Source organism: Mytilus trossulus, unplaced genomic scaffold, assembly GCF_036588685.1.
Source record: "Mytilus trossulus isolate FHL-02 unplaced genomic scaffold, PNRI_Mtr1.1.1.hap1 h1tg000138l__unscaffolded, whole genome shotgun sequence".
NCBI classification, from domain to species: Eukaryota; Metazoa; Mollusca; class Bivalvia; order Mytilida; family Mytilidae; genus Mytilus; species Mytilus trossulus.
Window position 1 is genome coordinate 1,495,207 of NW_026963302.1, and position 27,918 is coordinate 1,523,124.

The 27,918-nt window shown below is 31.0% G+C and overlaps 2 protein-coding genes across 3 annotated transcripts in view; one reads left to right on the forward strand and one right to left on the reverse strand.

Annotated features, from left to right (window-relative positions):
• Positions 1-2,237, reverse strand: part of LOC134700405 (protein SMIM7 homolog) — an 18,264-nt gene extending 16,027 nt beyond the window's left edge. The window contains exons 1-3 of the mRNA XM_063561804.1: positions 2,082-2,237; positions 877-918; positions 350-399 (exon numbers count right to left, since the gene is read on the reverse strand). Coding sequence (XP_063417874.1) covers positions 350-399; positions 877-918; positions 2,082-2,107 — 118 coding nt within the window. The 5' untranslated portion in view covers positions 2,108-2,237. The remainder of the gene's footprint in view (positions 1-349; positions 400-876; positions 919-2,081) is intronic.
• Positions 988-27,258, forward strand: LOC134700403 (E3 ubiquitin-protein ligase RNF14-like). 2 transcript variants are annotated; one of them, XM_063561803.1, is made up of 11 exons: positions 988-1,089; positions 6,877-6,981; positions 8,728-8,848; positions 10,262-10,496; positions 12,144-12,260; positions 15,078-15,260; positions 15,686-15,785; positions 19,710-19,844; positions 22,592-22,803; positions 24,104-24,266; positions 26,268-27,257. In XM_063561803.1, exons 1-11 carry the CDS (start codon positions 1,087-1,089, stop codon positions 26,547-26,549), a joined length of 1,656 nt encoding a protein of 551 aa, XP_063417873.1. In that variant the 5' UTR covers positions 988-1,086; the 3' UTR covers positions 26,550-27,257. The 2 variants fall into 2 exon arrangements, with proteins under 2 accessions (XP_063417873.1, XP_063417872.1); XM_063561802.1 differs by lacking the exon at positions 988-1,089 and adding an exon at positions 2,515-2,633 and having other exon boundaries at positions 26,268-27,258.
• The last annotated feature ends 660 nt before the right edge of the window (positions 27,259-27,918 follow it).

Here is a 27,918-nt window from a genome sequence, read left to right on the forward strand (position 1 = left end):
TTAGCATTTAAACCAATGCCATTAAACAAGTTTGCACATTTAAATTTTGATGTTGTCTAAATTAATACTTTAGCTTTCAACTGGAATGACTGGATGAAACAAATACAAAAACAATATTTTAGTTTCTTGTGTATAATTTCGGATTTAGTATGACATCCATTATCACTGAACTATATACATACATATTTGTTTAGGGGCCAGCTGAAGGACTCCTCCAGGTGTGGGAGTTTCTCACTGCATTAAAGACCCATTGGTGCAGTCTGCTCTATGGTCGGGTTGTTGTCTCTTTGACATTATTCCCCATTTCCATTCTCAATTTCACATCTTCACATCATTTAATAAAACCTACCAGCAGATGGCTCTAGACTTGCTCCAAATGCTTCCTCTTTACCTTTTCTCCTGGAATTATATTTAGCTTTTCATTTTCATCAATCAATTCATAATGGAACACATCTTTGTCACAAAACCATAAATTTGGATATACACATGTACATTTGTAGGTTAAAAAATTCAGAAGGAAACGCCAAAGAAAAGATGAGCAAATCCTCTTAATAAAGGAACAGATATAAAAATGGTTTTTTTTTACATCGTTTACTTAAAGGATGTCTTAAAATTATGAACATAATGCATATAAATTGTATATATTGGCTGAATGATTGTAAAAGTATGAAGAAGCAAAACAACCAAAACAATATTAAAATGTATTTGAAGCCCCTCTTGAAGGTTTTGTAAGACTTTTTAAGAGCCACCTTGCACGTTAAACCCACATGTGCATTTTGAATAGTTGGCAGGTATGTCATTGACATACATATATATATACTCTACCATGTCTACATTTTTTTGTACACCTCCTGTTTTTCATAATTTCAAACTTACAACTTAAAATTGAGAACAGCTCCTGCATTTACCATTAAGGTCCTAAAAAAAAGAAAATCTGCATTAGAAAAGTGTATATCATGTACATGTATAAGCACTGGTCAACTATTAGTCTATTTCTATTTAAGGATCCATGCTGTGTAGAAAGCTTAAGGTGTGAGGACTGTAATCATATAAGGAGCTGTGACAAGTTCCACTGAAGAGAGATTAATGGTAAAAAAAAACATCGTCTCTGAGGGTAGCCCTGTCCATTTAATAATGACATCTTGAAAAGCCTTTCAAGACATCATAACTACTTGAACTATTGCAGTATTGGTAGCCAAATAAAAAATTGCTCAGAAACAGTACAATAAATTAATTTTGTCGATTTGAACATGTAGAAACAATATTCATTTCTATTTCAACCATTAAAGTGTATTACTATTATCCTCTTTTTACAAGTATACAGAAAAACATCAACTGGTTGGTGATTACCTTCTGGTGATAATAATGTGACAAAAATAATGTAATATATGGTTTAGTGTTATTACAATAATGTGACAAAAATAATGTAATATATGGTTTAGTGTTATTACAGTGTAATAACACTAAACCATATATTACATTATTTTTGTCACATTATTATCACCAGAAGGTAATCACCAACCAGTTGATGTTTTTCAGTCCAAAATTATTCTGACTTCCAACAGCTGTTTTGATAGACAAGGCTTTGAGACGTCCAAGCTCATCCCATATCAAACTTACATAAATGAACAAATGATGAAGAGATTAATGAAAATGAACAAATTGACGCCCAATTTATATTGATCCAAGGTTGTCAGTAACAAAGCAGAGCATCAACTTTGGACAGCTAAATATCCGCTTTTAGATATGGGACAAGCTCTGACGTCCCCCGGCCCCAGGTTGACTGGCAAGACAGCTGTTGGACATAAGTCAAGAGTAATCTCAGAATTTAGTGTAATTATCTTGTATAATGAAGACACAATTAGTTTGAAACGTGTGTCACAAGAAAGTTATCTTTAAAGTGTTGAGGGTTGTATGTAAATAAAGGCCAATAAATTTTCTTTAAAATATAGTATATATGCCAATCTATAATTTTCTTGTTTTTATTCTAGAAGTTAGAACTACAACTGTAAATATTTCTATAAAAGAATCCATGCATGTTTTTGTATTACTAAATATTCTAATGAACTACAATACTCTACCCAAAGAGGATTAAGTCAGATATCATCGTAAATGAATATTCAACTTGTCTATCAAAACTAGTGTCAGATTATATCAGAATTTATCATTGCAAATTATTAAACTTTTTCGTGTTGTCAACCGGAAACGACTGTTAATATTGTAATTCAGGAATCAACACCGGTCTAAAGTTAACTACCAGAAAGAAATAAACTTTAATACACCACGAAGTACAATACTTTGAAGGTTATTTTATTCCTTTTCGTATAGTTCTACAATTTTGAAATATAAATGGAATAAAAATTATATTTATGACATATCCTGATGAATATTGTCATTGCACATTATGTATTTCATTATTTTTAGTTTCCTTTTCTACCAAGATTCCTCTTCTGGCTTTTAGATATATCTGTGGTGTTGCAATAACAAACTTGAACAATTTTCTTCTCCCCAATATAATTTCCCAAAAGCTGCAATAAATAATTTTTTCAATGGCGGAAGGCGGCGGGGAGTATGGTTCTAATTTCAGCTGGTCACCAGAACATGTAGAAAATCTTCAAGAACAGAAAGACGAGGTTTTGTACTTGTAAACAATAATGATCAAAAATAAATATTTATGAATACAATATTAATGTATATAATCCGATATATGTATATATGATGTACTACTTTAGACCGAGTTCTTCTGTCCCTATAAAGCATAAATTTCCTTTTTATTGGTCAATGTTGGTTTTGCTATTTTCTTTTTTTAAAAAGGTATGGACCAGGTGAATCACACAAGCAATTTGAAAAATCACGCGAAGTTCGCGAATTGTTTTGGATAAAAAGACTTCAAACAGCTTATCCTCTCGGTCTAAATGATAAAATATTAGGGCAGGGGAACATATCTAAAACTCATATCGATGTCATTAATATTGTTGATAAACGACTTAGAAATAATAGGTCTCATGGTAAACGCAAGAACCGCAATCAACGTATTAAACATCGTATAAATTATACACTTGCTGATCTGTTATCTATAATAAAGAATAATGGCAGACATCAAGTATTATGCAAACTGGGTCAGATACCTATAAGTAAATTATATGCTATTTTTCTTGAGTGTGATAAAATTTCTTTTTTTAGTCCATTTTATGAATACACCCGTATTATTACAGCCTTTTGTCATCACAGGCTTTTTCCTATTATTGATAAACCTGAAAATCGTAAACGACATTTTCTCAAATTAAAATATATAAATAGAGGTATTGATTTTATTAATTTGTCTAGCATATTCAATGACTCTTCTGTCTATAGCTTAATACCTCCATATTTTGATAATATAGAACAACCCATTATTTCGTATTCTTATAAAAAAACGAGCAGAAATTTGATTTTCAATTATACGTCAATTACAACAGACGTCAATATAGAAAATAATGTTCCTTCCACTTGAGATTGCGAAACATCTAGTTTTAAATATGTTCCCTATGGTCATGTTATCACAGGAGACCTCAACATAGTCGATGACCGTGAAGTCATAACTTTTCTAAAGAAAGGACCGAAATACCGTCCTCCATCTACAATAGATTGGAAACAGTGTCGTCAGGTCATTAAAGACGCTCTGTCTGCCTATTGTAAAAATTGGTGCAAACGTGAAAAATCCGATAAAAAATCTTTAGACAGTTATTTGAATAAAATTATGAATACTGTTGATATTCGAATATCTCATTTAGAAAACAATTCTGAAATTAATAATAGGAACCATGATATACCCATTTCTAGAATAAAAAACAAACTCAAGGTACTCGCAGAGCGGTTTGTGTTCGTACCGGCAGACAAGGCAGCAAATAATGTAGTGGTGGTGTGACGCATATACTACACGAAAGTTCTTCAAAACGAAATAATAAATTCCTCTACATTCAGGTCAGTGCGCACCACAGAGAGTCAAATCGTTAACAAGCATACCACTGCCACTGCCCAGCTTAAAGCATCTTCCGAACATTTGAAAGTCCCTACCATGTACTGGTTACCGAAATTACACAAAAAACCATTTAAATTCCGTTTCATCTCCGCTTCGAGTAAGTGTTCTACTACTAATCTATCAGTGCTTCTAACCACCTCCCTTACTACTATCAAAGAACTGGTTATTAACTTTTGTAATAAAGCTTATGAAAATAATGGTATTAATTATTTTTGGAGTGTTAAAAATTCTTTAGAGGTTTTAGATAAAATACATGCTTTCAATGGTCCTTACAATTCTGTTGACAGTTATGATTTTTCTACTCTGTACACTACACTTCCACACAATCTTATAAAGAAAAAGTTTTTGTATTTGATAAAATGGTCTTTCGAAAAATCTCATTGTAATTTTATTTGCTGTAACTCGTTTAAGGCCTTTTTCTGTAACGAAAAAGGAAAGTATGCTAGATACACTTACTGGAAATGTGAGGATATGATTGAAGCTTTAAACTTTCTGCTTGATAACATTTATGTACGTTTCGGCGATAAAGTGTATCGTCAGGTAGTAGGTATTCCTATGGGCACCAACTGTGCCCCTTTAATAGCAGACTTATTTCTATATTGCTATGAATCTCAGTTTATGACCAAACTCAGTAAAGACCCATCATTGTTACATTTGGTTGATACATTCAAAAATACCTACCGTTATCTGGATGATATTTTTTCGTTGAATAATCCAGAGTTCTCTAAATATACTTCAGAAATTTACCCAAACGAACTTACTTTAACTAAATCTAACATAAACAGCAGCAGTTGTCCTTTTCTAGATTTAGACATTTCAATTTCAAACGGGAAACTTCACACTAAAATTTACGACAAAAGAGACGATTTTTATTTCCTATTGTTAATTTTCCTTTTTTAGACGGCGATGTGCCTTTGGCTCCCTCATACGGTGTTTATATATCGCAACTCGTTCGGTTTGCCCGTGTGTGTTCTGATGTCATAGATTTTAACGAACGTAATCAATGCATCACTGGTAAATTGTTGTGTCAGGGATTTCGATACCATAAATTACTTAAAACTTTTACTAAATTCTTTCATAGATACAAAGATTTGATTAGTAAATTTGGCTATACCTGTAGAAAGCTTATTAAAAATGGTATTTCTCATCCTAAATTTTATGGTAATATTGTACTTAAAGCGAGGAAATCACTATGTGATCCTTGTAAACTCATCGAACCTTTGAACAAACTTATAAGTAAGGGTTATCGTACCAATATTGTAATTAGATCTCTGAATATAGTTCACATTGGCACTAATATTGATTTTGTCATTAGCAAATTAAAACATAACTAAATTTCATTATCTTTTGAGGCGAGATGTATAGGAGACACAGCCACGTTAACTTTTATTTCTATAGAAGTCGCTCTTCACTATACTTCTACCTGTCGATACATTTATTTTTGGCATTGCACAAGTCATGTCTTCTTTGACTATTAATGACGTTAAAATACTAAATCCCTGTGATGTGTTTTAGTCGATTTTAGTCTCTGATGCATGATTTTTTACTATTAATTGGTTTTGGCTTTTAACTAGCTGTCAGTAACTGCGAGTACTCTCAAATCGTATTTTCTTGTTAATTCGACCTGTTGATACTGTTTATAATGCTTTTTGTCATTTTTTATTTATATGGATCTTGGCTGTATACCAGCTTTGATTATTTGTAATATCTTCAATTTTTCACTTATTCTTACAACATTTGTATAAACTTCAAGATTATAAAAAAACGGTTTTTCTAAAGTGAACATTGATTGGTTAAATATTTCTCAGTGTGTTTGAATTTGTTTGATAGCCTTTTGGTCATGACTGTTTGTCTCTAATATTTAATTAACTGTGCATTTGTATTCAGATATCGCAGATCAAATTTATTCGTTCTTTGTGTAATCATACGTTTTTTGATTGAGTTAAGTCTGCTAATTGATATTTTATCGTATGTTTTTATATGTTGTGATGTTATGCTATTGTTTCAGAAAAAGGGAGAAGGTTTGGGCCCATTAAAACGTTTAATCCCGCTGCAAATGTTTGCACCTGTCCTAAGTCAGGAATCTGATGTACAGTAGTTGTCGTTTGTTTATGTAATATATACGTGTTTCTCGTTTCTCGTTTTGTTTATATAGATTAGACCGTTGGTTTTCCCGTTTGAATGGTTTTACACTAGTAATTTTGGGGCCCTTTATAGCTTGTTGTTCGGTGTGAGCCAAGGCTCCGTGTTGAAGGCCGTACTTTAACCTATAATGGTTTAATTTTTAAATTGTTATTTGGATGGAGAGTTGTCTCATTGGCACTCACACCACATCTTCCTATATCTATGGAAAATATTTTAAAGCCAGGGTCCAAAACATTTTGATATCTTTTCATAATAAATTGCCATACACAATTATCATTCTCATGCCTGGTGTTGAGAATGAATACATCTTGTAGGTGACAAAACTACAAGAGGCACAGTTTTGAATGACCTGTGAAACATTGGAAGTGTACATAATTCATGTAATTATCGACAACAAAAAATACATGGATTGGACACATTTTTTATTCGGTCTTAATATTAAAAATATACACATATGATACACATGCATACATTTGAAGATTTTTTTAACTATTTTATGTATATTTTTTATGTAAATGTATAGCCCACTGTGCTAAGACAAGCATGTAGATGAATTAGTTTCTAGGATTATGATGGATAAAATTGATCAAAGGCCTGGACCTTTAATATTATTTGTTTAATTATGAAGTCATGGAAGTTTTGATATTTTGTGCAAAAAAATAATGTTAAAGATCATACATATAAAATTTGTTCAAATTTATTTTGTACAGGTGTCAGCATTTCAGTGTTTATTTGAAGTAGAGGGAGACCAGAGATTTAGTATAATAAGTGATGGACCATTAGATTTAACAGATGATCAGATGTTCTCTCTTCAGGTATCAAAATAATATTTACTTGCAGTTTAGGGAGCTACCATTTGGTTTTTTTATGGAGGGGGGCTAGGATCTCTGTCCTGCCTTTTTATTTCTCACTCTGTTTGGTCCTGTCTTCTTTTTTTTTTAGATTATCCTGACTTTTTTTTACCTAAATTGTCGTCCTGACTTTTTTTTTTGCAAGTGTCTCATTCTGCCTTTTTTTTTTAACTCAAAACTCCTGTCCTGCCTATTTTTTTCAAATTTCATCCTAGCCCCCCCCCCCCCCCCCCCCCCCCCCCCCCCCCTAAAAATCAAATGGTAGCTCCCTTATTGAAATTAGTGATGACAGTAGAAAGAAAAAGAATGTAGTAAACCTAAACTTCACCAGAAAATTTAAGTTTATGAATCAACTATATAATAAGACTGCTGCTTGACAAAAAGTATTTGGCTACATAAATACATTACTAATTAAAAAAAATAATTGAAAAACTATCTGTTGCATTTATAAGCATACAATTATACAACTCTGGTTTAAAAAGAATCATAGATTACGCCTATATACAAAATGTTCAGATATTGTGGGATGCAGATCTTATTTTCATATCTTGAAAGGGAATTAAAATTCATAAAAAATTTCAAACATTAGAAAAAATATACTTATAGTCCTATTAGGAACTGACTGATTTAAAAAAACCAACAAATGTATTTTTAAAAAAGATACGGTACACATGTATTGTGGTATGTTTGCTCATGAGAAAACTCCACCCGAGACCAAAGAATGAAGTGTAAACAACTAATATAGATTAATGTTAGGCCTTCAATAATGAAGAAAACAAATTCTGTATTGTATAATCAGCTTTAAACGGCCCCAGCATTGCAAATTCAAAAAACTTATGCATTAAGTATAAAAAAGAAGATGTGGTATGATTGCCAATGAGACAACTCTCTACAAGAGACCAAAAGGACACAGAAATTAATAACTATATGTCACTTTATGACCTTCACCAATGAGCAAAATCCAAACTGCAGAGTCAGCTATTAAAGGCCCCAAAATTACATTGTAAAACAATTAACCCGAGAAATTAATTAACCATGTTAACAAGAGGTAATTTATGCTTAAAATCAGTAAAAAATAACAATTCTAATATGACGTTCTTCTTTAGCTTTGGATACAAAGCCATGTTCTAATTTGAATAGAACATGGGCTGCACGTGATTAACGTCACAATTGAAATTGCAACGTCAGATGAATTTTGAACAACGTCAAAGATCAAAATGGACATTTTCGTTGTTGTTGCTCACTAGGAAATTAAATAAAAACATTTTAAAAGTAAGTTTAAATGTTTCTGTTATTGATAAACTGTTGATTTTCTATAACGTTTTTGGTTCATCAAATCAAAATGGCGACATTTTTGAGGGTCTACTATAGGTCCGCTTTGAGGTACAAAAGTTCAAAATATTCATATTAGAATCGAAATAATTTTATCATGCCATGCTCTATGCTCATTTTAACATGGGTAGGCATTATATTTGTAAACATTTAATACCTCGCTAATGCTCGGTATTAAGATATTAACAAATATAATGCCTACCCATGTTAAAATGAGCATAGAGCATGGCATGAAAGAATTATTTCTTAAATAGGACAGACCCATATTGAATTTTATTCTTTAAAGTTACAAAGTGGGAATACTTTTTCACTTTATTCATGTTAATTTTAGCCACTTTTGGGTTTTAAATATTTAAGTATGTTTTGTATTTATTATAGTTTTTTGTCCCAGTGAAATCACCTTATGATGTTATGACTGTAAATGTATGTATACCTGAACAAGATTTTAGAGAAAATTATGTTAACAATAAAGATGTAGTTCTACAGAGATCAGAATCAAGTATGTAAATATAATTATCAGTCAGGGGCATTACTTAAACAAGTAACAATTAAAATTACCTATACAAGTAATGTTGAAAACGAGGCTAATTTAAATATAACTTATATAAGTTATTTTTCTGAATATTATTTTTATAGGTGTCCAAGAATACAGATTTTACTAGTTTTAAATAATTTTCACAGTTATCTGGTTATTTTTCCCTTAATATATAAAAACTAATTCTTCAGAAACACTAATTAACTTTCCGACGCACTTATCTTTCATACCGACGCTTCTGAGTCAAAGATTGGTCTCTTGGGACTATTAAATTATCATTTTCCTCTAAAATCTTGAAGGTAGACTGATATAAATAGATAGATACTTGTGATTTAATTAAGACCTGAAGTTATTTATAATTTTGACCTTAATCAATTGCATATGTGCCTTAGATAAGTGTAATTGCTATTTTTTTCAAAAATGTTTAAAATAACTTATTCAAGTAATATTTTTGTCATTATTTTCAAAGTAACCCTTTATCTCTATACTCCTCTCAAATCTGATAAATTCTTTATTTTATGATATGAAATGTTGTTTAAAATCATGAAAACTACATTTAGTCTATGTTTCTTTTGAAAATTAAAATAACTTTATTAAGTAATTTTATTATTTTTAAAATAAAAAATTACTTATATAAGTAATTAAAAAAAATAACTTGTTTAAGTAACGCCCCTGACTGATTATATGTAATTATTTTTTTTAAAGTCATTTACCATAGAAGTTGCATTCATATTAAATTGAAATATAGATTGCATTTTCATTATGATTTGAACTTTATATATATATACATAATTATGGTTATGATCCAAATTTTAATGGTTCACTGAACAAAAAGTATATAAGGGTGAGCAGAGGAAGTTCTCCGATGGTTGCACATATTTGTTCTTGTCCTTCAAATATACTCTTTAAAATTGTTTTAAACATAAATTTACAAAATTATGATAATTATCTATTAAATTAGATATTAAATATGACCAATGTGTACTACTTAGTATCTATAACAATGGTAAGGTAAATAAATTCCGAAGGAATTCAGTATTTGGTCCTTGATGATGAAAGGCATTTTTCTCTTTAGGGAAATTTTAATAAATTTTGTATTTATTTTTGTAGGGAGTTTTTGAAAAAATGACATCACAGCAATGTCTGTTTGTAAAAAAAAAATATTTATGAAACATCAATGTGATCAAGCAGTACTCAGAAATAAATATGATAATTATCTATTAAATTAGATATTAAATATGACCAATGTGTACTACTTAGTATCTATAACAATGGTAAGGTAAATAATTTCCGAAGGAATTCAGTATTTGGTCCTTGATGATGAAAGGCATTTTCTCTTTAGGGAAATTTTAATAAATTTTGTATTTATTTTTGTAGGGAATACAGTATTTGCTTCATTTTCTGTGAAATTTTTAACTCCTTTGAGGCTAACAGTTGTATTAACACCAGGATATCCTTCATGTGAACCACCTATTTTTACATTGTCTTCATCATGGTTGAATGGGGATCAACTGACCTCTTTGTGTATACAACTGGATAAATTATGGAATGAATGTCCATCAATGCCAATACTCTTCTCATGGATTGATTGGCTTGAACATAATACTTTTGAGTAAGTCATATTTTTTTTATTTCTTTGAAAAAGCTCTTTTTCTTCTAAGGCCACGGTTTTTTAATTTGTTGGTTTACGGATTTTCTCCATAAAAAAGTCCGGTCGGTCGGTCGGAAAAAAAAAGAAAAAAAAGACCTTTCAAGACAGAAAACTGATATGCAAAATAAAAATATATTTCACCTTTCTAATTTGTTTGTCATACTATTTTTTCATCGTTCTTAAATTTAAGTTTGATGAAATATAATTGCTCAGCTGTAAACATCGCATGACATAGTCTAATAACTTCCCGTAAAAAAAGGGGGGTACACTGACAAAGACGAAATTAAATCGTCATTTCACAAACAAGAAAAACAGATTCACGTCAGTTATTTGACTAAGCTTTTAATCAAAACTTGGTGAAAACTGATAAAGAAAAAAAAAGTAAAAACGTCGTACAAAAATAAGTTTCAACACACGTGTCAAAAACGTAATAGACTCGTCCACTGGAAAACGAGAATATCAGGTTAAATAATCTGTTGTCATGCATTCCCGTTTTTTATCCAAATGGACGATATTTTTTTACTATCTTTCAAACAAGAAAATATCAAATGATTTGTTAAAATCAGAGACATATATACACACTGTGTCTCTGTTAAAATTCACTATTTTAACTTGATGTCTTGAACTACCACCTGTCCACATTTGGACAAGTCTATTTATATGAGAACATGCATCTTCTTCTTCTTCTTTTCTGTATCTTCCTCCTGCTAATGAGGAGCACATCCAAACGGATTATAAGAATTAATTGGCTTATTTACACGGGCACAAATATCAATATAGAATGTGAGGCTTATGTTACACGGCACAATATAATCCATTTTAAAAGTATTCCATGAAACGTTATTTTAAAACTTCTATCATAAGTTTTAAATGTTAATATATACAGATTAAAAATTTCAGACTGAAATCTTTAAAAGTTAAAAAGGTATCATATCAATGGTTTTGTAATCATCTTACGGACGGGTGACAAATAAGGGAAACGAACTTATTGTTTAATTGGTTTTAAACACAGGTTTCGTTCCGCAAAATTATTTGCGCAAACGACATTTCAAGGTCATTAATAATTGATTTTTCTATTTTTAGAAACGTAAACTGAAAGTTTCCTTTTTCACAACAGAAAGTGTCATCACTTCTGTTAGTGATTAATGCATTTCATTTTATAAAAAAGGATATTTTAATTATTTTTCAGGGATAATGCATTTGTTAGGGTCGGCGAGAATAAAAAAAAGCCTGAAATTCGATTTTATTTTTATTTTGGAAATCGGCAAAATCGGGTCGGCGGATCCGTAAACCAACAAATTAAAAAATCCTGGCCTAAGAATTTTAATTATTCAAAACACAAGGGTTATAAAATTGAGATTTGAACTGGGGAATGTGTCAAAGAGACAACAACCAGACCAAAGAGTAGAAACAGTCCAACTTCAACACAGTGAGAAAATCCAACATTAACATTGAGTTAGTTTTCAAACTTTGACCTTAACATATTAATGCATACTTTGAATTTGAGAAGTTTTTAGAAATGCAAGTGTATATAAACTCATCATAGAGAGATTGAGTATGAGATTGCTAGGATGTATTAATTGACTTATTTTAATATCTGTATTTCAGTTATTTAGGTATCAGTGATAAAGTGTTTGTCCAACAGTGTGTGACAGATGATGATATAGACACCAGAGCTGTTCCTGATTGTGATAATATAGATGACACAGTTAATGAGATGCTCAGGTATTATACAAAAAATGAATCTACTGTGGATTCACTAATTTTCGAGAGTACCAATTTTCGTTGATTGAGGTAACTATGTATTTTTTTGAATATTTGATTTTGTGGTTTTACAAAAGTCTGCATACACACCTACAAAATTTGCTCTTCACTGAACATCTAAATTTGTGGATCACGAAATGAACTAAAATTGGTATCCCACAAATAATAATTTATCCACAGTATCTTTAATAAGAATGTCTAATAATGTGTTTACTTTAAATTTAAATCATTTGCATTATAGTTGCCCTCATGAGTACATTTACTTACAACTATCAACTAAAGAAGTATATTAACTTAAGTGTTGAGTTGTTACATGGTTTTAGATCATGATGGATTGGGAAATGTGAAATTTAGCTTAATTAAATTGAGAATGGAAATGTTTTTATATGTCAAATAGACCAACAACTAGACCAAAGTGCAGATAACAGCAAAAGGCCACCTATGGATCTTCAGCTCAGCAAGAAAATCCTGCAGATTGAGGTGGGCCTCACCTGGCCTCTAAATAAAAGTGTGTACTAGTTTAGTGAAAATGAACATCATACTTAACTCCAAAACATATGAGTGATCTAAAATTAAAAAAACATACAAGACTTACAAAGGCCAGAGGCATCTGACTTTGGACAGGCGCAAAATTACGGCAGGGTTAATCATGTTTTTGTGAGATCTCAATCCTACCCTTATACCTCTAGCCAATGTAGAATAAAGAAACACACAGCAATACCCACAGAAAAAAATAGTTTATTAGAAGTCAGAGCTTGTTGTCAGAATAGGTAATAAAATAAACAAAAACAAAAAAAAAGATACAAAACAAGAAATTCAAGAACTTTTACAAAATATATATGCATTTTGTCTTATTTTTACCTTGATAAATGATCAAATGTTAAAGGTGTAACACCACTAATTCAGGCCCGGCCAGAAAGCACATACCAGAAAGTAGTACATATTTAACACAAAATAGTTCCTACGCATGAGTGTAACTTTCAAAATATGTAGAATATTTAGGTATTTTTGGTATCAAATGAAAGCTGAAGGACTGGTGATCATTGTAGAACACTTTTGGACTTTTAGTTTTGAATATTAAAAAAACTGCACCAAATTTTAAAAAGAGGGTACATTTTGTCTGTTTGTCAGATCTGAAGTACCTGTTTTGGTACATCTGAAGTTCCGGGAACCAGTTCTTTCTTATATGCCATGCAAGGTATGTTGATTTTTTCAGTACAAGACACCATAAAGTGTTGCTTTGAAATGCAATGATTGCCACTTTATTTGAACTTAAAATAAAAGAGGTGTGCCTGCTTGAAACGGAGGAATTTAACATAGAAAGCAATGGGACCATGAATTAGTGGTGTACTTCCTATTACAGAGAATCACCAGAAATCCAATTTTTAGAAGTTGTACCTATTCCAATGAAAATAAGTCAAATATGATGTTAGTAATCATGTTTAATCATCTTTTTTTGTCAACCAACCTGCTTATGGGAAATTTAAGCTCTTAAATTGGCATACTCAAGTATGTTAGCCTTTTATGGTCATACAACATGCATGCAGTTAGGACTTGACTCCAAGTTCTTATTTTTGCATTTGTTCTGATTGAAATCCATAAAACATGTAATTTATGACTTGTATATGGAACAGAATAGCTCTTGGTCAAAATGATTTTCTGATTTTTCAAGATTTTTTGTTTTTCTTATGGTAGCCTTTTACAATGTAGGCAAATGGTATATACTCATATAAGAATTCTAAAATCTCACTGTGCATGCAATTTTGAACCAGTTTAGCAAGTTATATAGCTGAGGGATATATAAATTGCTCTTTTTTATATATGTTTTACCACAGAATTAATGGTTCATACAAAAAAAAAGCTTTTTTTGAATTTTAAGAAAAAAGGGGGGATAATTTCTCATCTATGTCTTAAGCTTGGACTAATATATTTTTATTTAATGAAGAACCTCTGATAAAAATATGACTATTAGTAAGCGCATAGCTTTCCTAATAGAAATTAATAAATAAAATAATGATATTGAGAGAAAAAAAAGTATATTGGTCACTGGTAATATACATATGCAGTTTTCTTTGAATAACCCATATGTTACTACCAGTCCAATTTGAGCGTTGAAGTAATAAAATAGTCTTTGGACTAAAGCTTTATATGTTTTTTATTGCTTGAAATAGATCATACAATGAAAAAAAGTAATGCTCAAGTCAATATAGCAAGTTTGGTTCTGTTATAGGTGTAACACCACTAATTCAGGCCCGGCCAGAAAGCACATACCAGAAAGTAGTACATATTTAACACAAAATAGTTCCTACGCATGAGTGTAACTTTCAAAATATGTAGAATATTTAGGTATTTTTGGTATCAAATGAAAGCTGAAGGACTGGTGATCATTGTAGAACACTTTTGGACTTTTAGTTTTGAATATTAAAAAAACTGCACCAAATTTTAAAAAGAGGGTACATTTTGTCTGTTTGTCAGATCTGAAGTACCTGTTTTGGTACATCTGAAGTTCCGGGAACCAGTTCTTTCTTATATGCCATGCAAGGTATGTTGATTTTTTCAGTACAAGACACCATAAAGTGTTGCTTTGAAATGCAATGATTGCCACTTTATTTGAACTTAAAATAAAAGAGGTGTGCCTGCTTGAAACGGAGGAATTTAACATAGAAAGCAATGGGACCATGAATTAGTGGTGTACTTCCTAAAAAAAAAAAGTTTTTTTTATCACATCTTATTCCAAACATGGAACTATATACCACAAAACATATTTTGTTATTACAGGCATAATATGCAAGAAGAGATGACAGAATTCTTAAGATATGACCAGGAATGTGGTATTTGTTTTTGTGAGAAGTCAGGGAGAGATTTTGACAGATTACTACCATGTAAACACCATTTCTGTAGAGAGTGTATGGCAGAACATTGTTCAATTCATGTTAAAGAGGGGACTGTTCAACATTTATTGTAAGTACTACAGATTAAATTTGTGTGCTCAGGTAACATGTGTTCAAGCGTGAAAAAAAATCCCTGGTTGCTAAATGGGAAGTAACTCAAAAAAACTTTGCTGCCTAAATATATTTTAATTGCTTGAGAATTTAAATGTATTTTCAAAACCTTGAGAAGTATTGACAATTGTCTTGAATGATGGATCAAAACTTAGATAAAATTGAATACTGAAAGAAATATAACTGGGTTTTGTCACATTTTCTGCTGCGTGTCCAGGTTCTCTCTTGTTTCCTACGCCTCTAAAAACTGGTAACCATGATTAGGCCAACAATGCTGAAAGTGGTGTTAAACATTAATGATCAATCAATCAATCACTGATGAATAGAAATATCTTTTTTTTACTAATAATAATGTGACGAGACATTTAATTTTTTCAATTCTAGATGTCCAGAACCCAAATGTGAAACAGAAATCAGACCATACATTTTAAAGGAAGTGCTGAATGATGATGATTATGAAAGATGGGAAAGGCTTATATTACAGGTTTTTACTGACTGTGGATCCATTTATTTTCATGGGTACCAATTTTTGTGGTTTGATAAAAATTTGCATATTCATGGATATTTAATTTCGTGGATTTGGCATAGTAGGCATATATTCCTTTAGAAATATGTAATTTGTTGAAAATTTAGATTCATGGTTCTCCTATACCCATGAAATCCACAAATATTGGTATCCAACGAAAATATTAATGAATCTACATTACTATTAAATTGAGAATGGAAATGAGGAATGTGTCAAAGAGACAAGAACCTGACTATAGAAAAGACAACAGCAGAAAGTCACCAACAAGCCTTCAATGCAGCGAGAAAATCCCGCACCCAGAGGCGTCCTTCAGCTGGCCCCTTAACAAATATATACAATATACTAGTTCAGTGATAATGAACGCCATACTTTTTTTTAAATCATACACAAGAAACTAAAATTAAAATAATACAAGACTAACAAAGACCAGAGGCTCCTGACTTGGGACAGGCGCAAAAATGTGGCGGGGTTAAACATGTTTACGAGATCTCAACCCTCCCCTATACCTCTAGCCAATGTAGAAAAGTAAATGCATAACAATAAGCACATTTAAAATTCAATTCAAGAGAAGTCTGAGTCTGATGTCAGAAGATGTAACCAAAGAAAATAAACAAAATGACAATAATACATAAATAACAACAGACTACTAGCAGTTAACTGACATGCCAAGTCCAGACTTCAATTAAACTGATTGAAAGATTATGATTTCATCATATGAATATCAGGCACAATCCTTCCCGTTAGGGGTTTAGTATCATACCATCATAACATATATGAGAAGAACATAAACCGTGTCATTCCAACAACTTTTTTTTTTTAATAAATGTGTTCTGATGCAAAGACCCTACAAGTGAATCAATATTAACGCCAAAATATGCAATCTTTAATGACCTGACAACAGTATCGTAACTATATCCCTTCTTGATAAGTCTAGTTAAAGTATTTTGTGAGTTTCTGAGGTGAATACTGACAAGTGGTGCACAGTTAGTCCCCATTGGAATTCCGATAACCTGACGATATACGGAATCTCCAAAGCGAACAAAAATGTATAGAATCAAAGCATGTTCAATTGACATAGTTTTTATACGACCGCAAAATTTGAAAAAAATTTGTCGTATATTGCTATCACGTTGGCGACATCGTCGTCGTCGTCCGAATACTTTTAGTTTTTGCACTCTAACTTTAGTAAAAGTGAATAGAAATCTATGAAATTTTAACACAAGGTTTGTGACCACAAAAGGAAGGTTGGGATTTATTTTGGGAGTTTTGGTCCCTACATTTTAGGAATTAGGGGCCAAAAAGGGCCCAAATAAGCATTTTCTTGGTTTTCCCACTATAACTTTAGTTTATGTTAATATAAATCTATGAAATGTTGACACAAGGTTTATGACCACAAAAGAAAGGTTGGGATTGATTTTGGGAGTTTGGGTTCCAACGGTTTACGAATTAGGGGCCAAAAAAGGGCCCAAATAAGCATTATTCTTGGTTTTCGCACAATAACTTTAGTTTAAGTAAATAGAAATCAATTAAATTTAAACACAATGTTTATGACCACAAAAGGAAGGTTGGTATTGATTTTGGGAGTTTCGGTCCCAACAGTTTAGGAATTAGGGGCCAAAAAGGGACCCAAATAAGCATTTTTCTTGGTTTTCGCACCATAACTTTAGTATTTATAAATAGAAATCTATGAAATTTAAACATAAGGTTTATGACCATAAAAGAAAGGTTTGTATTGATTTTGGAAGTTTTGGTCCCAACAGTTTAGGAAAAAGGGTCCAAAGGGTCCAAAATTAAACTTTGTTTGATTTCATCTTTAATTGAATAATTGGGGTTCTTTGATATGCCAAATCTAACTGTGTATGTAGATTCTTAATTTTTGGTCCCGTTTTCAAATTGGTCTACCTTAAGGTCCAAAGGGTCCAAAATTAAACTTAGTTTGATTTTAACAAAAATTGAATCCTTGGGGTTCTTTGATATGCTGAATCTAAAAATGTACTTAGATTTTTTATTATTGGCCCAGTTTTAAAGTTGGCCCAAATCGGGGTCCAAAATTAAACTTTGTTTGATTTCTTCAAAAATTGAATAATTGGGGTTCTTTGATATGCCAAATCTTACTGTGTTTGTAGATTCTTAATTTTTTGTCCCGCTTTAAAATCGGTCTACATTAAAGTCCAAAGGGTCCAAAATTAAACTAAGTTTGATTTTAACAAAAGTTGAATTCTTGGGCCTCTTTGACATGCTGAATCTAAACATGTACTTAGATTTTTTATTATGGGCCCAGTTTTCAAGTTGGTCCAAATCAGGATCCAAAATTATTATATTAAGTATTGTGCAATAGCAAGAAATTTTCAATTGCACAGTTATAAATTCAGCAATAGCAAGAAATCTTCAATTGCACAGTTATAAATTCAGCAATAGCAAGAAATCTTCAATTCCACAGTATTGTGCAATAGCAAATATTTTCAATTGCACAGTATTGCACAATAGCAAGAAATATCTAATTGCACAATATTGTGCAATAGCAAGAAATACCAATTGGAATTCAATTGGAGTTATCTTTCTTTGTCCAGAATAGTAGTTGAATCAACTTAAATCATTGCTTTATACAATATACGATGTATATATTCACTTTTACTACCAACTGATAGATTAAAAAAAAATTTACCATTCAGTCATTGTCAGTGATGACGAGCACTTTTTTTACATTTTAATATTTTATGATGTATTTAAATGAGTAGTTATTGTCGCACACTTCATTAGAAATTTGAATTGAGATCAGTTTTGAGTCTGTGTCAGAAACCTATGCTGTGTCAACTATTTTTAAAATCACAATCCAAATTTAGAGCTGAATCCAGCTTGAATGTTGTGTCCATACTTGCCCCAACCGTTCAGGGTTCAACCTCTGCGGTCGTATAAAGCTGCGCCCTGCTGAGCATCTGGTTTTGTTTATTGCTACTTAAAAATGACGTAAAAGAGTTTGAACATATATATTCACATTCTGACTTTTTAAATGCCCATTTAATTAGGTGGGTGATTTTTTTCTTAATGAGAATGTGAGGCAATGTGGTATACAGGGTAGAAAAATCAAAACTTTGAACAGATTCAAAATCACCAATATAAGCATGTATACTTTATTGTCAAGCTCACACGTTTAGCTTAACCAGCTCTTGGTTAACATATTTGGGGTCAAATTTTGTGTAGTTATTCACAGGAGAATGCTTTAATATTGAGAAAGGGGAACATGCTAATGAAATGATTCCTGAAATTTAAATATTGAACACCTCCTTGTGAATTCATAAATCATTGTGTGCCTTTTTTTTTTAGAACAGTGAATATAAATGCAAGACTCATTCATGTGATTTCTAAAATAGCTGCTCACAAAAAATTGTTAAAGAATTTCAAATTGTTATCTCATTAAAGTCAAAAGTCAAATATTCAATACACAATCAGGATTATAATCATATCTGTAAAAAACTGAAGTCGCCTACACAATGAAATATTTTCTAGGTTGATATAATTTTGACCTTACTTTTGCTTATTCCATGAAACAGATTTTATTTAATCTTCATTGACATCCTTCATTGCAGATAATGAGCTGCTATGATATATCAAAATATGTAATTTTATAGAAACAACATATTACTTTTTTGAGTTTCCAAACAGATTTTTTGCCTTTTTTAATCCCTCTCAAATGTTAAGCTCCAACCTTCTTTTTTTTTTTTAATCTTAAGACATTGAATACTTGAAAAATGGATTCAAAGCTACATGTACAAGAAACCCCTAGTTTTTCTTAAAATTGACCTTTAATTTTCCCCATTTTTAGACTCAAAAGATAAATTTATTTTCAATATTAAAAGTTATACAATGTATATTATTTTTCAGTATGGATTAGATACAATGGGAGACATTATTTACTGTCCAAGATGTCAGAATGTTGTGGTCAAGGAGGAGGATTTAGGACATTGTTTGTCATGTTTGTTTACATTCTGTACAAAGTGCTTAGAGAAATGGCATCAGGTAAACTGCTTATGATAGAAATGTGTGATTAGAAATAATGGAAAATGTATTATTAGAAATAATTGAAATGTATTATTATGTGAAATAATTGAAAAATCAGCCGTCTTACTTTTGAGTTTCTTTTGATTCATCATTATTTGTGGAACCAATTCTTGTGATTCCTGGTTTAATATACACAAATTAAAATGTTTAATTCTGTACAAAAATTCTAGAGTCTTGTATGCAGAAAAATGCATTTTTATACGCCCATTTACAGGGTTTTATAATGATAAAATATGAGACACAGTTGTCCGTCTGTCTGTTGTCAACATGTCAGACAATAATTAAAAACACTTTTACCAATTTGCATGAAACTTTGATGAATTGTTGACATCTATCTAATACAGTGAGTGAAATTCCTCTAGATTTTTATTAAGTTTAGATGTTACATTTTCAAGTTATCTGACAATAATTTAATTTTGGACGTAACACACCTTCTGATTAACTGACTTTATTTTGTTTACCAGCTCGCTCATAGAAAAAGTTTTCTCATGGTTTTCTCCGGTTTAAGATGGAATTTAGAATTAAATGATAAGAAATTACTGTAATATTTTTTCTGTCTATTTTCAAAAAAACATAAAAAATGTGGTGCATACTTGTTACTCAGGTAATTCAGTGTGCACAACATTTTTGATGTTATTTCTTCATAGACAGAAACAATATTACATTCATTCCTTAAATAACTCAGAAATGCTTTGAGCTGTTTTCATGAAACATTGTGTTGAATTAATAAAATCTATGGACATAAGCTCCATTTTAATTTTTAAATTCTAGATTTCAAGTTTATGAGTTAAAGGGGGTATTTTCCAGTTTTAGAACAATAACTCAAAAGTGCTTTTAGCAGTTTTGATGAAACTTTGGTGACTTGTTTATATGTATTGAAATAACCTCTCTTTAATTTTGTTTTATAAATTTCTGATATGACTAGGAGGAGTTATAGAACTTTATTCTTAGAAAAAGCAACAGGCGTTATGTGCTCAAAGCATAGCTCTTTATAACAATGTACTTGAACTTTGGATATTGGACAATAATAGGTAAAGGTCCTAGTTAAGTTCTTTGGCCGCATTCATTTTGTGTCACAAACATATGCTGTGTCAAATATTCAATCACAATCCGATCTGATTTAAGCCTAAATGTCTAAATGTTGTGTCAATACTTGCTTTATAACTGTTCAGGGTTCAACCCCTGCAAGCAAATCCGGTTTGCTGTCACTCTCAGTGGGGGATCCCGAAATTATCATTAGTTGGGCTTGCCTAAATAGGGGGCCCGCTCCAGTCATGCTTCAGTGATTCCTTATATAATCAACCAACATGTGTACTAAGTTTCAAGATGATTGGACTTCAACTTCATGTTAAACTACAATTTTTGTACCTTGACTAAAAACTTTTACTTGAAGGGACCAAAAACTTTTACTTGAAGGGACCAAAAACTTTTACTTGAAGGGACCAAAAACTTTAACATGAAGGAACCAAAATTTTACTACAAAAGGGGGGGGGGGCTAAAAAACCTATAAATCTGCGTCTGACTCTTAGAGCCTCTTGTTAAACATCATTTGAATTCAAAATAAAAGACAAATTTTGGTTTGTTTTGTAACAACTTAATTTTATAGATAGTTACAGATTATGCAGTGAGATTTTTCAATCCATAAAAAGGTTAACAGATCTTTTGATATTCTTAAAAATACAACAATACCAGTATGTATGGCACTTTATATTGCTATTGTTGTTTCAGATGACATCAAATCTTTGTGTTGCATTCACATAAATTAACATTATATTCAATCCTTTAATGTTCATGTATTGACTGCAGGAAAGTTGTTCATATACTTCTAAATAAATGTCAAAATCAGGCTTGTAAAGAGGATAGATATAGGAAGATGTGGTGTGAGTGCCAATGAGACAACTCTCCATCCAAATAACAATTTAAAAAGTAAACCATTATAGGTTAAAGTACGGCCTTCAACACGGAGCCTTGGCTCACACCGAACAACAAGCTATAAAGGGCCCCAAAATTACTAGTGTAAAACCATTCAAACGGGAAAACCAACGGTCTAATCTATATAAAACAAAACGAGAAACGGGAAACACGTATATATTACATAAACAAACGACAACTACTGTACATCAGATTCCTGACTTAGGACAGGTGCAAACATTTGCAGCGGGATTAAACGTTTAAATGGATCCAAACCTTCTCCCTTTTTCTGAAACAATAGCATAACATCACAACATAGAAAAACATACGAGAAAATATCAATTGGCAGACTTAACTCAATCAAAAAACGTATGATTACACAATGAACGAATAAATTTGATCTGCGATATCTGAATACAAATGCACAGTTAATTAAATATTAGCGACAAACATTCATGACCAAAAAGCTAACAAACAAATTCAAACACAGGACATTACTGAGAAATATTTAACCAATCAATGTTCACTTTAGAAAAAAAACGGTTTTTGTTCTCTGTTTAATTTTAGACTCTGTTTAATTTTAGAACTCAATTTTAATTATTATTACCTTCCGATGTGCAATTTTATTACATCATATTACTTCTGTAATCAGATGAGAAACACTGTGCAACCGTAACCTCAGTGAAATGTCAACTTTCGTTGGCGATTGACATGCCCTCGAATTCAACTTCAACTTTAACCAAGGTAAGACTTGTTAAATCTAGTAATTATCAAAAAAACATTATTTTTTCCAGGGTGATACTTGTTTCTTTGAAAAGGAGGTGGAGGGAGATGAGGAGGGAAAAAATGGATCTACGAAGTCGGAATATGTTGAGGAAAGCGAGAAGGCTGAACGGAAAAGGTTGCACAAGCAAAGAAGAGCGGAAATGAATTTAAGTTATCAACTAATAAAGGCCAGAACCAGACAATGTTGGAAATGTAAATCCCCTATTGAGAAAAATGGCGGGTAAATGCACTGTATATTGATAGCTAAATATAAGATGATTTTTAATTTGTTTCGTTTTTCAAAGCATTTGCTTCATGCTATGGCGTATAGTCATCTTTGTGACGGACATCAAGCCAATTTTTTTTAAGCAGATTCCTGGTCTCTTTCTGAAACTCCTATGTATATTTTCTAATGAACTACATCAATTGAAACCGTTGGAAAACATAAGTGGTTTTGTGAAATTTCAACATTATTGACAATAACACAATATTGCGCAATAGAAAATCTTCAATTGAAAATAATTATTTTTACCAAATTAAAGGGATTAATTTAAGTCTTAGTTTTCGGTGTTCTAATCTTGTATTACTATTTTGGAAATTCACTTAAATAATCAGTTTTCCTTAGATCAAGTTAGCATTTTGTTCCAGTACAATAAATTTTTAACCAGTAGGGGACTATGTATTGCCATGCAAAAGCAATACTCTCAGAATGCTTGTTTGTACTAGAAGTCAGAATTGATATTCATAAAAACTGTAGATGGACCTCATTTCCCTTTCACTTGCTATATTTATTAAAAACATAGTTTGTACTACATTTACTACAATTTAATGTCCTTAATGCAATAAAAAAGATTTTTATAGTATTGTCGAATATTTAATAAATACTGTGAAGTTGAACTTGGTGACCACTGAAAAAAAAAAGTTGAACTTGGTGACCACTGAAAATAGAAAGTTGAACTTGGTGACTACTGAAAATAGAAAGTTGAACTTGGTGACCACTGAAAATAGAAAGTTGAGTTGAACTTGGTGACCACTGAAAATAGAAAGTTGAACTTGGTGACCACTGAAAATAGAAAGTTGAACTTGGGGACCACTGAAAAAAAGAAAATTGAACTTGGGGACTACAAAAACTGGACAGTTTATACCTTTTGACTGGAAAATCAGTCCTGCAAGTGTAGACCTTCAGAATAGAAATAAAGGATAGATCATTATACATAGTGTTCAATTTATAATTTCTTGTGGCAGGATGGGGACATCATTTATGTGCAACAATTTCAAGTTGTACTTCAACATCACTGTTGTCAAATTTAAGAATGTGGAACTACCGTATGCATCTGGCAGAACAGAGGAATGCATCTTCACTGTCTAGATTAAATCTTTAAAATGCTTTAGAAGCCTCACCAAGAAAACTGAAAATACCAATACATGAAATTGCATTGAGAAAAATCTTTGAAATAAAAAGTGTGCACTGAAATTTCACAATACAGAATAAGTATTAGATTATCATGATATAAGTTTATCATTAATGCACTTTTATTCAGCTGCAACAAAGTGACATGTTCAAGGTGTTCTACTGCCATGTGCTGGGCTTGTGGAAGAGATATAACCAAGATATCTTATGCACACTTTTCTGACAACCCAAAATGTGGAGAAATAATAAATGAGGATGTTATGCAGACTCCTTTCAGAGATCCAATTCCACAGGTTAGATAATACTGTAAATTCAGAAATTATTGTGATGTTTTTATTATTGCGAAAATGACAGGATTATAAACGCACTACTGTAATTAAAACTCGCATTTTGAATTTTTTTATAAGAATTTAACAGTATTTTTTCAATATCGCAAAAAATTAAAACCACATTTGAGTGTAAAATGACTAAATCGCAATAATAAATGCATGCAATAATTTTTGTCGAGCCTGCAACTTTTGTTGCAGAAAGCTCGACATAGGGATAGTGGTTCAGCGGCGGCGGCGGCAGCGTTAGCTCACTTCTTAAAAGCTTTATATTTTAGTAGGTAGAAGACCTGGATGCTTCATGCTGTGTATATAGATGCCTCATGTTACGAACTTTCCGTCAGTCACATGTCCAATGTCCTTGACCTCATTTTCATGGTTCAGTGACTACTTGAAAAAAAAGTTAAGATTTTTTGTAATGTTAAATTCTCTCTTATTATATGTAATTGGATAACTATATTTGGTATGTGCGTACCTTGCAAGGTCCTTATGCCTGTCAGACAGTTTTCACTTGACCTCGACCTCATTTCATGGATCAGTGAACAAGGTTAAATTTTCGTGGTCAAGTCCATATTTCAGATACTATAAGCAATAGGTCTAGTATATTCGGTTTATGGAAGGACTGTAAGGTGTACATGTCCAACTGGCAGGTGTCATCTGACCTTGACCTCATTTTCATGGTTCAGTGGTTATAGTTAAGTTTATGTGTTTTGGTATGTTTTTCTTATACTATATGCAATAGGTCTACTATAATTGGTGTATGGAATGATTGTAAGGTGTACATGTCTACCTGACAGGTGTCATCTGACCTTGATCTCATTTTCATGGTTCAGTGGTCAAAGTTAAGTTTTTTAGTTTTGGTCTATTTTTCTAATACTTTATGCATAAGGTCAACTATATTTGGTGTATGGAAATATTTTATGATCTATATGTAGGTTATGCAGGTTTTATTTGACCTTGACCTCATTTTCACGGTCCATTGCTAAGTTTTAAGTGTTTGTGTTTTGGTCTGTTTTTCTTTATTTATAAGCAATAAGTCAACTATATTTGTTGTATTGAAGAATTGTTAGCTGTACATGTCTGCCTGGCATGGTTCTTCTGACCTTGACCTCATTTTCATGGTTCATTGATCAATGTTTCATTTTCTTGGTTAATGTTGAGTTTATGTGGCTTTATATTTAGGTCTATAAAGATAGTATCAAGGATTAGTAAAGAAGGCGAGACATTTCAGTGTGTGCACTCTTGTTGAATTTACAGTTGTAAAGTATTTCAACATTCTTTACTAGCTATTTACATTGTTTCATTTACTACAATGGAACTATGATATAAGTAGCTGTATATCTTATTATATTGATTGATTGATCATGTTGATTGTTGGTGTTAAATGCCACTTTCAGCACTTTTGGTTGTAATTTGGCAGTCAGCTTTTATAAGTGGAGGAGATTTATTACTAAAAAAACAATTTAGTTTGAAAAATTTAAGTCTAAAATTGATTTGTGACTGTAGTCCAATACTTGCCAAATGAACAAGTGATTAACAGCTAATACAGTCAAGTCTTGTCAAAATAAAGAATCAAAAACTTGAATACTGTAAATTCATCAATTATTGCGATGTTTTTATTATTACGAAAAATGCGAAAGGGCTATAATCGCAAAAATTTTACGTTTTGGAATTTTTTATATGAATTAAACAGGACTTTTTCAATAACTTCAAAAATTAAGATCATATTTTAGTCCAAAATGACAAAATGGCAATAATAAATACACGCAATAATTTCTGAATTTACAGTAATCAGTTTCAATCTATTTTTTTTTTTTTTAAACTGATTGCATATTGAATTTAACCAAGATTAATAATTCAGGCTATGCAGCTAATTTGAGTGTTAACTTGATAATTCAACTAATTGACACTTAGATTTATATATATTCTTAATTTAATTTGTAAATGCTTTCTTTTTTATTTACACAGAAAGTAAGAGAAATAGATGAGGCCATATTAGAAGGTGGAAAAGTTGCAGAACAAAATGTAAGAAGATGTTCTCGTTGTAGACAAAGAAATTTAAGAGAAAACAGAAACAATCATATAAAATGTTGGAACTGTAAAAATAGTTTTTGTTTTCTTTGTAATGAATTGATAAAACCACCATATACAAAACATTTCACGAATACCCTATGTAAACAACATTCAAAGCACAATGTAGAAGAAATGCAGCCAAGAAAACCAAGGAAAAATGCTGATATGAATAGTTAATAGAAATTAGAAGTTAGGTTAAAAATGAATTTAATCAATACCAATAATCCAAATGACAATCAACAATAATCAAATGTCTTAGTTGGTTTAAAATATGTCGTTATTCTTTTCAAGAGAAATGCAATGTTTTAAAATTGAAAAAAGTACATTTGTATTTAAATCAGCAATAAAAATTTAGATAATTAGGAAAAGAGAAAAATATTTATGAAGTTTACCGATGTTTTTAATAGTCTTGACATTTCCTTGACTTTGTACAGGGACGTATATAGATAATATAAGTCCTTTCTTTGTATAATCAGGTCTAATATTATTGTGGTAAGATACATGTTTGGATGGCATACCTGGATGATATTTTAAATAGAAAATATAAGACCATGGCCATCAAGTGAAAAAAAAAAAGCAAAAAAAGATATCCTACTAAATTAATTTGAAATAAATGTAAATTCTTTTTTAATTACATATAATATTACAATGTAATACATTTTTCTTTAATTGATAATTGCAGTATTCAAACATGTTGAGGCAATGTTGCAACCTCTAATAATGTATTAATTAACCAGGAGTTGTGTATGTGTATGTTAAAGGATAATATAATGATTAAACTCATAGGGAAAAAAGGAATTTCCATTATATATTTTGTATATCTGGTCTTGTCTGTTTAGAATAACCTAAACTCCTTAAATAAAAATATATAAAATTTCAGTAGTAGAATAAAACGTATTAGAATTCAACTCCTTTCAGAAATGTTTTTGTTATATATTATTTTATTTATTTCTTGTGTATATGTTGAGAGTGCAAGAATTTGTGTATACATTAATTTTTTAAAAGCTACATTATGTGGTTTAATCCACATTTTTCAATATTAAGGTCATATGTGCAGATCTTGCAAAATTTGTTATTGATATGGAATAACATATTTATATTTATTCAGCATTCAAGATATCCCAATTGTATAATAAATTATGAAAGATACCTTATTTACTGTAATATTATGTTTACTGTGATTCTGTGATAATAATTTGTATTTATTTATGACATTGTTATATTTTTTAGTTTACCTCAACTGGGTCCTTAAATCATTTATCTATAACATAATTTTTATATAATGAATTTTTTCATAATTTTTATAAAAATTTTAAGATATAGAATAAATTTAAGAAAAACAGTTGCATTTAATTTTTATTATCATAGCATGTTATTTAGACATTGATGGTCATTGTAGTTACTATGTAACATGACCATGTGATCTTTTTTGTTATCTTTCTGTTGTTCATTAACGCTTGGAACACAAGGTCATCTTAAAATATATGTTCCTTAAGCCATTTATACAAGGTTGTTGGAACTATGTTGTTACTGTGGTCCTTACTAT